The 12,886-nt window shown below is 47.6% G+C and overlaps 1 protein-coding gene across 1 annotated transcript in view; it reads right to left on the bottom strand.

Moving 5' to 3' along the window:
• Positions 1–12,886, bottom strand: part of LOC126354572 (WW domain-binding protein 2) — a 114,863-nt gene that overhangs the window by 87,986 nt on the left and 13,991 nt on the right. The window contains exon 3 of the mRNA XM_050004317.1: positions 10,131–10,290. Within this exon, the coding sequence (XP_049860274.1) occupies positions 10,131–10,290 (160 nt within the window). The remainder of the gene's footprint in view (positions 1–10,130; positions 10,291–12,886) is intronic.

Here is a 12,886-nt window from a genome sequence, read left to right as displayed (position 1 = left end):
ACAAGCGAGTAAAGTCCGTGACTGGACAGAGGATACTGTTTTTATTAAGACTGACTCCGATAACATTATGCACAAGCCCTCCACCTCCCCAAACTTGTCCTCTAAATGCTCTGCAAAAAAACTGTGGCTTCATCAAAATAAAGGAGTCCCTATCAGGTCTCGTACATATGAGGTACCGGGATGAATAAGGTTTGCTGTCATCCTTAGCCTGGCAGTCCTCCCACAGTGTGGCAAGGGGGGGGGGGGGGGAGAATGATTTAGGGTCATACTTTCTTGCACTGTACTGAGACTTGGAATGCTTAAACAACTGCTGGTGTTTGATCACCAGCAAGTGATGACATGGTGCACTTCATCACGCGTCATCCGCCCTGATGCCACCCACTTCGACCAGGGGCCCTCCCCACAGGTGCCACCCAGCTGCAGCAAAGGCCACTGGAGGATGACCATTGCTGAGAGTCCTGATGCCCCAGGATGACAGGCATCTACTCCTTGCCATACGTAGGGAGTTAAGGGTGCAGGCATCAGCAGAGTGATCCCGGTGTTGTCAGGGGCAACAATCAACAGGGTACATGACGGCCCCATCACAACGGACTGGATATGAGGCGCAAAGAAGTACATGGTCATGATCAGCGCAGAAAGCGACACTGCATAGTGCATGGTGGAAAACGTACCCAGGAGGATGACCTTGCCCAAGAGATGAAGAATGTGCAGGACTGACATGTGAGGATGAGGAAGTGGGCTAAAGATCTCAATGCAAGATGGACAACACACCATATAAGGCGCCCTTCCCCTATTAGCTCACTCTTCGGGAAAATTTCGTAACATGGACGTTAAACCCGACAGGTGACCATCCCATGAAGGCCGAAATGTGAGACTCCTTTTAGTCACCAGGAATACCTCGGACCTATTCTAACCCCTGGACCCACAAAGTGAGTGAGTGAGTGAGTGAGTGAGAGAGAGAGAGAGAGAGAGAGAGAGAGAGAGAGAGACAGAGGGTGTGTGTGTGTGGGGGGGGGGGGGGTGTATCAGAGAACTGAATGTGACAATGAAAGTGGCCGTCTCCATTATTCCTGCACGTTCGTTGCTCCACACTGACTATTCCCTGGGATGCCCATTCTAGCTTCAGTTCTGCTATGTCCATGTCCATGATATCTCAGCACATGACAACATCCTCACTGGTGTTGGGAGAGGTGTGCATCTCAACAATGTCATCACAGTCACCCAGTTTCTGCCATTTCTTAAGAAGTTCTACCTGGTTCGAACTGTTAGTTTCAACCAACAATGAGCCATTACACAATTACTTTATACAATTTAATGTTCCAGCAAGGCCTTCCTAACCCTTATGGATATAAAAGGGGGAGACTTTTCCTTCCTCTTTATCTCCAGAACACACTGTTACTCATGACTCCATGAGTCCGGTAACTGTAGTCCAAAGTATACTTATTAGGAGGAGGACTAGCCTCCCCCATTCTTTTAGATGAATGGATGTGAATATTACTAGGCAGGACACCCTTCTCGCTGGAATGAGGAGAAGAGTTCCATCTCGGTTCCACAAGCAGCTAGGGAAATAAGGGTCTACTCAAGCAGAGCCCTGCGTGCCTGAGTAAGGCTTGTAAAACTGAGGTGCAGCAGGTTCCTCAGAGATTGCCCATTAAGGACTGTTCCACCTCAACAGCCATGCATCCCTATCAGTGCACAGCACACCTTACGATTAAGGGATTTTTGATAGAAGTTTATTCCGTTCTCGCGATCCTGTCAGTCAAGCCAAGATCCCCATTCCCTGAGACCACAACATTCCACCACTGCATCGTACAATGGTTGCTGAAGCATGCCCAGAGCTTACGGTGACAGGGGACTTGCAGTGATCCCTGTGTTGTTGAGGCTACAACCAACAGGGTACACGGTGGCACCACCACAATGGACTGGCTAACATGCTGGATATGAGGTGCTACGAAGTCCATGGTCATCATCGGTGCAGAAAGCAACACTGCATACTGCATGGTGGAAAACACACCCTGGGGTCACCAAGCCCGTACCCAGCAAATAAATGCTGAGCCGCGGAGGACACCTCTGAACGTCTTCCATAATTTGGCACGTCTGCTACAATAAATACATTAGGATTCAAACTTGAAACTGTTATTACCAAACAAGTAGGTTTCTTGCAAAATGACACAGGCTGCAGGGGAGAACGATGATAGCCATTGTAGCTCAGTCTATAATCACCCTGAGAGTAATCAGAGATAGGACTCGGGAGAGACGGAGGGTTGGGATAGTAAATTACTCTCAACTCTTCACTCATTGCCACCCATGTAGGTTCCAGGATGGGTAAAGTTGAATGCCTGCTGGAATCATATTCATCTTTGATTTCTTTGTCGACTTGTCTTTGGAGATTTTTAAAGCTGTGTAAATTTGTACACTTAAAGATTGGAATGGAAGAAGAGTGAGCATCTCTACAGCTTAAAGCCATAAGTTCCTGCAGCATGCGGATCCTTCAGCAACTAGCTGGTTTTGGGCTGCAAGTCCAAATGGTGGTGGTGGTGGTTGGTTGGTTGGTTGGTTGGTTGGTGTTGAAGGGACCAAACAGCAAGGTCATCAGTCCCTTGTTTCAAACATGGTCCCTTCAGACAGATTGACATCTCATAAACATCAGAATGATAAAAGCTAAAAGGCTAAAAAATGTAAAAGTGCAGTCGTGTTGTCAATGGAAAAAAAAAGAGGGAAGTCAGTAAGAGAGCAACCCCAAGGCTATGCTAGAGGCAGGAAATATCCCACCTCTGATGCAGTAGAGGCAAGACCACCTGCTATTTAAAAGTGTTCAATCACTAGAATGTAGTAGTGTGTATTGGAAAAGGAGACTAAGTAATTCTAAAAAGTGATAAAAACAGAATAAAAGGGAAAGAAAAGAGGATCTTGGCCAGGGACGAGAGTCAGGAATCTCCAAACACAGCTTACAGTGGGAGGCACCCCAATCCTCAGAGCCCTCCCCCAACACCATAGTGAGATTAAAAACCTTAAAACTGAGAATAAAAACCAATTTCTGAGAACTAGTTTGACCATCCAGGAATCATCAGCCAACATTAAAGGTAAAGAGCAGGGAAGTCTGTACTTAGTACGCAGAGCCAAAAGGAGGGGGCATTCCACCAAAATGTGGGCTACTGACTGGAAGACTCCACAACCACAAAGTGGAAATGGCTCATTACGCAAAAGAAAACCATGGGTCCGACTGGTCTGGCCAATGCCGTGACAACACAGGGTGAGGCCTTTCGGGAGAGGCGGAGGGAAGAACACCACAGGACAGGTGTCACCTTAATAGCACAAAGTTTACCAGACAGGGAGGTAGCCTCTCAAGAGCTGGCCCATGATTGTGCAAAGTGGGATTTGATGTGAAGCCATAAATTCGCTGCAGGAAGGGTTACAGAGAAGTGGGTAAGTGACTGCTCCCCCAGCCAAACGATCAGCAAGCTCATTATTTGGGATACCCACATGGCTCGGGACCTAAAGGAAGTCACCAGAACATGCAGCACAGTGAAGATCAGCAAGATGGTCATGGATGGCCGAGACCAAGCGATGGCGGGAAAAACACTAGTCAATAGTCAGAAGGCCACTCATTGCTCATTGTGTCCATACATAACAAAACACGGTTAAGTTGGGACTGTTTAATAAAGGTAAGGGACTGGGAAATTGCCATCAATTCCGCAGTAAACACCCCACATGTAGGTGGCAGGAGACGACTTTCCATGTCAACAGAAGACATGAAGGCAAGTCCCACACGACCAACAGATTTAGAGCCATCGGTGTAAAAAACAACTGCATCCCAAAATTCCCATAAAATTCGGCAGAAAAAACAATGGAACACCATTGGGGGAATGGAATATTTCGGACCTCAGCGGAGATCCATCCGTATTTGGGGCCGAGGTTGTTGGGGAGGGAACATGGGAGACAGGACAAAGAAGAAAGCTGAAAATCACAGCTAGCCAAGGCGGAGCCCAATCGGTAAACCCACCCGAGGGCGGGAATTAGGTGGGCGACATCCATGGTCTGGGAACAGGATAGAATAGGAAAGATGGATGGGAGAGGAATAGACAGCGATTGCACAAGAAACCAGAAGCTGGGACAGCTGAACAGAAGGGGTGAGGGGGATCCCAGCTTCAACTGGGAGACTATGAACAGGGCTAGTAGGGAAGGCACCAGTGGCCAAACTGATACCACAATGGTGGACCGGATCCAGGAGTTGCAGTGTGGAAGGAGCAGCCGAACCATAAACTTGACAACCATAGTCCAAGCGAGACAGCAACTTGACAACCATAATCCAAGAGAGACAGCACTAAAGCCCGATAAAGGTGCAGAAGGATGGAGCAGTCCGCACCCCAAGAGGTGTGGGAAAGGAAGCGAAGGACATTGAGTTTACGGAAACATCCTACTTTCAGAAGTCTGATACGAGGCAGCCAAGTGAGCTTGTTGTCGAAAAGAAAACCCAGGAAACAAAACCGTGGGACCACAGGTAATCGTTGGGCATCGAGATAGAGCTGTGGATCGGGGTGGACCGTAATATGGCGACAGAAGTGGATCATCCACGATTTTAAAGGAGAGAATTGAAACCCATGTGAGATGGTCCATGCAGAGGCAACCGTATAGCTCCCTGGAGATGCCAATCTGCAGAGGCTATCGAAGAGGAACTAACCCAAATGCAGAAATCATCCACATACAGAGCAGGGGTGACCAAAGGACCAACAGAGGCCACAAGTCCACCTATAGCAATGAGGAAAAGAAGTACACTCAATACGGAATCCTGTGGGTTGCCAGTCTCCTGGGTCCATGGAGAACTAAAAATAGTACCAACCCAAACCCTGAATGACCAATGGCACAGGAACTGGCAAATAAAAATTGGGAGTGGGCCCCGAAGACCCCACTCATGAAGTGCAAGTAAGATGTGAATGCACCAAGCCATGTCATAGGCCTTGTGAAGGTCGAAAAATAGTGCAACCCAATGGCAGCACTGGGGAAAAAGCCTGCCGAACTGGGGATTCCATGCGAAGTAAATGATCGATTGGAGACCGTCCCTCTCTGAAGCCACACTGGTAAGTGGACAATATATACCAAGATTCAAGGACCCAATTGAGCCGACAGGCTAAAATCTTAAAGTAACTTACAAACAGCATTTGTCAGAGTAATTGGCCGATAGCTTTCAACAAACAGGAGGTTCTTAGCAGGCTTACGGACTGGAACCACGATGCTATCCCTCCATTGAGAAGGGAAGTCACCCTGGAGCCAAATAAGGTTAAACACCCGGAGAAGATGTTGCCGTTGTGGAGCACTGAGATGATGAAGCACTAAGATGAATGGAGTCTGGGCCAGGGGCCGTATCACGAGAAGAAGAAAGTGCGGAAAGAAGTTCCCATTCAGTAAAAGGTTCATTGTAAGATCCTGATTGACAAAGGGTAAAACATAAGGCATAAATTTCGGCCCGCTCTTTCTGGTGAAGGAAAGCAGCCGGACAGGAGGCTGATGCTGTTGCAAAATGGGTCGCAAGATGTCCCGTGAGAATCAACAGGTCCGTGCAAAGGACATCCGGGAGGTGAAGACCCGGAAGGGTAGACTGCCGATGGCAACCTTGGAGAGAGCGAAGTGTAGCCAATACCCATGACATAGGGACAGTAGAACTGAGGGAAGAAACAAAGCTTGCCCAACACATCTGTTTGCTCTGTTTGATTAAGTAACGGGCTTTAGTGCAAAGGCATTTAAAGGTAATAATGTTGGCAATGGATGGGTGCCTCTTAAGGTGTTGCAAAGCTTGACAGCGATCATGGATGGCGATGGCAATGGCCGTACTCCACCACGGGACTTGCCGACGGCCAAATGGTATAGATGAGTGCGGTACAGCAAGGCTAGCAGCGCGAACAATCACATCATAAATGTCACTTAGGACGTCATAAATACAACCCGACAAAGAGGGAGAAAAAACAACCTGTGCAGTATATAGAGGCCAATCGGCACATTGAAAAGACATAACAAGGTAACCTGTCCATCGGGGAGCAGGAAGGAAGCAATAGAATCAACGGGAAATGGTCACTATCACAAAGGTCGTTGTGTGGCGACCAGTGTTATGAAGGGAGGAGGGACGAAGAAGAAGGAGAAAGATCAAGGGCAAAGAAGGTACCATGACTGGCACTGAAATGAGTACAGAAACCATCATTAAGAAGGCACAAATTGTGGTCTGCAAGAAACTGGTCTATGAGAAGAACCCGACTAGATGGAAATGCACTGCCCCTCAAGGGATGATGAGCATTAAAATCCCTGAGCAGGAGGAAGGGAGGAGGAAGTTGCTGAAGAAGGGAAGTCAAGGCAGCAAATTTAAGAGTCCTGTCAGGAGACAGATAAAGATTGCAAACTGTGACCGCAGAGTCCAGGTTGACCCTAACAGTAACCGCTTCCAATGCAGTTTGAACAGGAATCCACATGCTAACAACGTCTGTACAGACCAACATACAAACGCCACCAGAGGCCTGCAGGGGCTGACCCAATTTCGACAGAAAACATGGAACCCACATAGGATCGGTGAGTGATCATAAGTAAAATGAGATTCATGTAGAACCAAACAAGCTACAGAGTTAGACGAAATAAGGGATTTCAACTCCGGAAGGTGACGGTAAAATCCATTACAATTCCATTGGATAACCACAGAACGATGATTCAAATGGGGGTTGAACAGGCTAAAGCCAGTCATGCCCAGGTCATCATCTGACACCGACAAGGAGGGAGCGACATCCATGAACAACAGGTCAGAATCAGAGTGCGAAGGTGGGGGTGGGACCTCTGGTGACACCAGAGGCTCCTTGTCCCGTGACTTACATTTCTTCTTCTTTTCTGTTTGAGATCAAGGAGGGCTGTGCGGCGTAAAGGAGCCAGCTGCAGTAAGATCTGGAACAGAAAGAGATCGGGTGACCTGGGTTATCGTGGTTGTCGTGTGGCAGCAGACCTTTGGCCTGGAAGGTGCCGGGAAGGGGTATCCCGGGAGGGGGGCACTTGACCGGCAGATGACGAAGAAGTGGGACACTTCCCCAGCTGGGGAGGGGGAGTGGCACCCGAAGGGGAGGGTGTGGGAGCCGCAGGGGAGGGGGGGAGAAGAGGGCTTCGGGACTGGGGTAAGGGAGGGGGAGGAAGAGGTGAAGATGTAACTAAAGCATAGCTGGACGTCATCAACACCGGGTGAAGACGTGCATACTTCTTATGTGCCTCAGTGTAGGTTAGACGATCAAGGGACTTATACTCCTGTATCTTCTTTTCCTTCTTATAAACTGGGCAATCTGGTGAACATGGAGAATGATTGCCATGACAATTAACACACACACACACACACACACACAGGAGGGGGAACAAAGGAACTCCCCTCATGGAGTGGACATCTACAGTCACCACAGAGAGGTTCCTGCGAACAGCGGTAAGATGTGTCCAAAATGCAAACACTTATAACATCCCGTAGGTGGTGGGATGTACGGCTTCACATCACATCGACAAACCATAATCTTTACTTTCTCAGGGAGAATATCCCCTTCAAAGGCCAGGATAAAGGCACCAATATCAATGCGATTGTCCTTTGGATCTTTCTGAACATGCCGAACAAAGTGAACACCTCGCCGTCCGAGATTGTCCCAATGTTCCTCATCAGTTTGAAGGATGAGGTCCCTGTGAAAAATCACACCTTAAACCATAATCAGAGACCAGGGGAGCGGGGGGGGGGGGGGGGGGGGGTGGCGGGGTTAATGGACACAGGAATTGTGCCAAGATGGTTACAGGCACGAAGAGCCGCAGACTGGGCAGCTGAAGCAGTTTTGATCAACAACGAACCCGACCGCATCTTAGTTAGTGAGTCCACTTCGACAAACTTGTCTTCAGTGTGTTCCACAAAAAAATAAAGGTTTGGTATTGGTGAAAGTATCCCCATCAGTACTGGTGCAAACTAGATAGAGGGGGAAAGGTTTCGACCCTAGCCAACGAACCTGACCCTCCTCCCAGGGGTCTACGGAAGGGAAGGCCGAAGGGGCAGAAGAAGCAGCACTAAAAGAATTAGTTCCATGCAGAGAGACAGCCACAGAAGAACAGCCAGAGTTCTGGACCCGTATGCGTTTTATTTGCAAAGTGTCTGCCCTGATACCATCCACAACGATCACAGGCTCTCCCCACGGGTGCCACCCAGCCACAGCAAGGGCCCTCTGGCACGGCGGCCATTACCGGGAGTTCCGATACTCCAGGACGACAAGCAACCACTCCTAGGCTTACATGTGGTGGTCACAGCTCAGGTATCAGAAGTGTGATCCCTGTGTTTTCAGGGGGCTCAACCAAAAGGGTACATAGCGACCCCACTAAATGGGCTGGCTACCGTGCTGGTTATGCACCCTAGCATCAGACAACGACATGAAGGAAAAGGTGGAATGAACTAGGAGTGCACACGCTGGAGACACTAGGTAAGGTGCTCTTCCCCAAATGGCTCACACTACGGGACAGAAATTTAGTAATGGAGGTCAAATCTGAGATGGGGACCAGGGAATGCCGAAAGGATGAGGTGATTACACAACAAAACCAAATTGCAAAGCCAACATATCCAGGAGGATATCGGGGCCAACTTAAACAAGGACACCAAGAGAGGGAGACGAGAGGGCGAAGGGGAAGGAGCAAGGAGACGAAGGGCAAGGAAATGCAGCCCTGGAAAGAAGGAAGGCTACAATAGCTCGGAGCCCGTGCTCGCCACGCACGTACTCACGTAAGGACTGTGAGCCCCCTGGGGGGGGGGGGGGGGGATGATGATGATGATGATGATGATGATCATGATGATGATGATGATGATGATGATGATGATGATGATGATGATGAGTTTGTGGGGCAGTCAACTGTGCAGTTATCAGAACCCGTACAATTTCCCAACCTTTGCACAGTCAAAACTCGCCACTTTCATGAATGATGATGAAATAATGAGGACAACACAAACACACAGTTATCTCGAGGCAGGTGAAAATCCCTGACCCCACCTGGAATCAAACCCAGGATCCCGTGCTCGGGAAGCGAGAATGCGACCATGAGCTGTAGACAAGTCCACATGGGTCTGGGAGGAGGGGACAGACGGCATATATCTACCAATGGACACCAGAGAAGAGGAATGTTCCTTTGGCTGAGGACAGGGTATTACAGTCCCAAGTGTTAGTAAGGAGAGGGGAAAATAAAATGGTAGACTGCCTCATATAAATTAGGTGTCATCGTAGAATGGCCAAGTGTAATGCCATTTGGATGGACAGTAAAATCTTTTTCCACAACTGTCGCAAAAACAAGTTGTCATAACAAAAGGGTGAAAATGTTTATACTTCTTTTTATCGAAGTACAATAAACCCTCACAGGTGTTATTTTAATGTCTTCCGTTTTTCTTGCAAATGGGACACACTGGCAAGTGGGAGTGATGGTGGCAGTCTTTACAGCTGACAAGTTGTAGAATGGACACAAGATGTTTTGTTGTGCTCAGTGTGCCCATAGTTGCCACAGGTGCATTCACTGGGATTTTAAGATGACATATTTTGAAACAGAAGCACTTACAGCACTATGTAACTAATGGTACATAGTGTATGACATCACAATGATAAACTACAATCATAGCCTTTTCTGGGATGATGGTCTGCTCAAATACTACAATAATTCTCCCATGTGTACTCAATTATCCTTCAGCAGACAGACTGCTCTCCTGATTGTAATATCAAGTCCTGGTGAAAGATACTCTGCAGTTTTCTGCTTACATCTGCTTTCTGGATCAGAAGGGAGCCATTAATGTCTTCTGCAATGCTGCCACCACTCTAAAAATATATTCAGTGTAATCCATAAAGAACTGAGGTTCAATTGCTAGAAAGAACACTAACCTGGGCACTTGCCTGCAAAAATTTTAATCTGTAATGGAATCTAATTACTACATATACTCATATTTAGTTTGGTATTCTATTAAAAACCTCTGTAAGTTAGTTGTGGCATATATTATAATAATAAAATGAAGGAATAATATTAGTCTAGTGCAGTAATTATTATCATCATCAATTTGCTGTTAATATTGCTATTGTGGCCTATAGTCACAGAGAACCATTTTTAAAAAAACGTACCCATCTGTGCTGCTTTCAACATTGCTGTTCCATATTCAATAGCACCACCAGACTTAAAGAGAAGTTTGAACTTTGCCTCACCAACCCAATTTCCATTAGGCTGTGCTCTCACCTTCCCTTTTATATAATTTGCACCAAACATGGGTTGTTCCAGCTCAACCTGAAAGAAATAAATTACCATGCATGAAAAGTAAATAAATGCTGAAACTTGTCAGCTTTTGGAATAAATCCTTTGTTGGGCTAGAGTACAAATACATACATGAAAACACATGGGCACACACATACAAGCAAGCCCCTACATTGCACTGGCTGGACAGACAGACAGACGATGGTGGGATTGCATTTAGGCAGGTAGCCTAGAGTAGATTGGGGAGGGGGGAGGGAGGGGGGGGGGGAATGGAAGGCAGGCAGGAACAGTGGCTGAGATGGGTAGCTAGCAGCTCAGAGGAAGGAAGCAGGATTTCTGGCTATGAATATGGGAGGGAGAGGCAACAGGTATGTGGACTAGACACATGATGCACCAGGCATCGGAGATGGTGTGATGGGGAGCACAATGAATGTTATATGGAGACATGGGTTGGGAGGGGGTGACAGGAGAGAGAAAGGGGAAAATGGTCAATAGAGGATGTAGGGACAGTGTGTTAATGGAGACTGAGGTGGTAACATTCGTTCTGATGGAGAGTTCGTCGGTTGTCATGAGGCCATTGAAAGCTGTGCAGTGATTACAGTTTTTATATGACATAGTTGCTTTGACAGGTGACCTTGTCTCTGTGGGATAGGATAAGTCTGAGAAAGGACTGGAGTAAGAAGTGCTGGGTGAGTGAATTGGGCAAGTCTTGTATTTAGGTCTCTCACGGGGGGGTGATATCTGTGGCAAGGGGTTGAGAGTGGATGCAGCATAATCATGGACAAAGATGACGTTTAGGTTGAGTGGACTACATAACACCACTTTGGGAGGGGTGGGAAAGATCTTAGGTAGGATGTCACTCATTTTCAGGCAGGATGATAAATAACCGAAACCCTGACAACAAACATGGTTCAGTTTTTCCAGTCCAGGATGACATTTGGGACTAGGGACAGTGCTCCTCTTTGGTTGATTCTTGGGGTGGTGGGAGGATTAGGGATGTGCAAGAATCTAACATGGGAAATTGTTTACGGACAAGTCTATGAACGCCCTCATGAGGCCTTTAGCATACTGAACAAGAGTGTTCTTGTCACTGCAGATATGTCATCTACAGGCAGGCAGCGTGTATGGGAGTGACAGCCATAGGCTATTGCATGACACCCACATTAAGTCAATCTTTCAATGGGCTATCTATAGGAAACTTCCCTAGCCTCTCAAAGCCCAAACCCCTTGTCTGATTCAGATTCACTGACGATATCTTCATTATCTGGACTCAGGGTCAGGACATCCTATCTCTGCAACCTCAGCACCTTCTCTCCCACCACCTTCTTGGATGTCTACCACCTCTCTGATGGCTCGATCCATACGTATGTCTACATTAAACCCACTGACTAACAGTAACTGCACTTTGACAGCTGTTATACCTTTCATACCAAAAAATTCGCTTCTATACAGCCTGTTCATCCATGGATGACATACCTGCAGTGATCAGAACTTCAGTGCCGAATATACTGAAGGTCTCATGATGGCCTTCACAGAAAGGCACTACATTCTAAACCTAGCCCACAAATAGATCTTCCATGCCATATCCTCTCACTTCCCTAATCCTCCCACTACCCTCAAGAATCAGCTATGATAAGAGTGTCCACCACCTCGCCCAATAGTGCCCTTGACTGGAACAACTGAACCTTGTCCTTCACCAGGGCTTGGATTATGCATCATCATGTCTGGAAATGTGGGGCATCACATCATCACATCCACAACCCTTCCCTTGGTTTGGTATTCCATCACCCACCCAATCTACACAACATCCCTGGTCACCCCGTGCCACTTCCACTAACAACCCCTTGCCACAAGGATCATACCCTGTGGAAGCCCCAGGTAAAAAATCTGTCCATTTCACTCATGTGAAAAGCATATGACAGGCTTATCCTACTGCATCACAGGCAAGGCCACCTGTGAATGCAGCGGTGTCATCTACCAAGTCTCATACAGCCACTGCACAGCTTTTAATGTTAGAAGGACAACCAACCAGTTGTCCACAACAATGGTGGTCATTGCCAAACTGTAGCCAAGAACATAGTTGACCACTTGGTGTATAGCATGCTGCTGAGCACAACCTATTCAATTTCAATGGCTATTTCACAACCCAAGCCATCAGGAGTTTTCCCTTCAACACCAGCACCTCTCAGCTACCACAATCTCCTGGCTTCAATCTCCATCAACCCAATGTCCTTACATTCTCCATCTACCAGTTTCCCCTTCCTCTGTTCTGTCAACCCCTCCCAATCCACCCCCCCCCCCAGTTAACTTTTCCATGCACCACATATGCATCACATCCTACTGCCTCTGATACCTGTGCACCACATGCCACATGACTAGCCAGTGTATCTGCCACCACTACCTCCCACATTCCTAGCTTGCAAACATGCTGCCTCACCTCCTCCCCACTCACTACTGACCTCAAACCCCTCTTCCTGCCCCTCACCTCCTCCCCACTCCACACTTGTCCACCTGCCAAAATATCTCTCTCTCTCTCTCTCTCTCTCTCTCTCTCTCTCTCTCTCTCTCTCTGTGTGTGTGTGTGTGTGTGTGTGTGTGTGTGTGTGTGTGTGTGTGTGTGTGTGTGTGT

This window comes from Schistocerca gregaria, chromosome 3 (genome assembly GCF_023897955.1).
Source record: "Schistocerca gregaria isolate iqSchGreg1 chromosome 3, iqSchGreg1.2, whole genome shotgun sequence".
In the NCBI taxonomy this organism is placed as follows: domain Eukaryota; kingdom Metazoa; phylum Arthropoda; class Insecta; order Orthoptera; family Acrididae; genus Schistocerca; species Schistocerca gregaria.
This window is presented reverse-complemented; position numbering and strand designations above follow the sequence as displayed.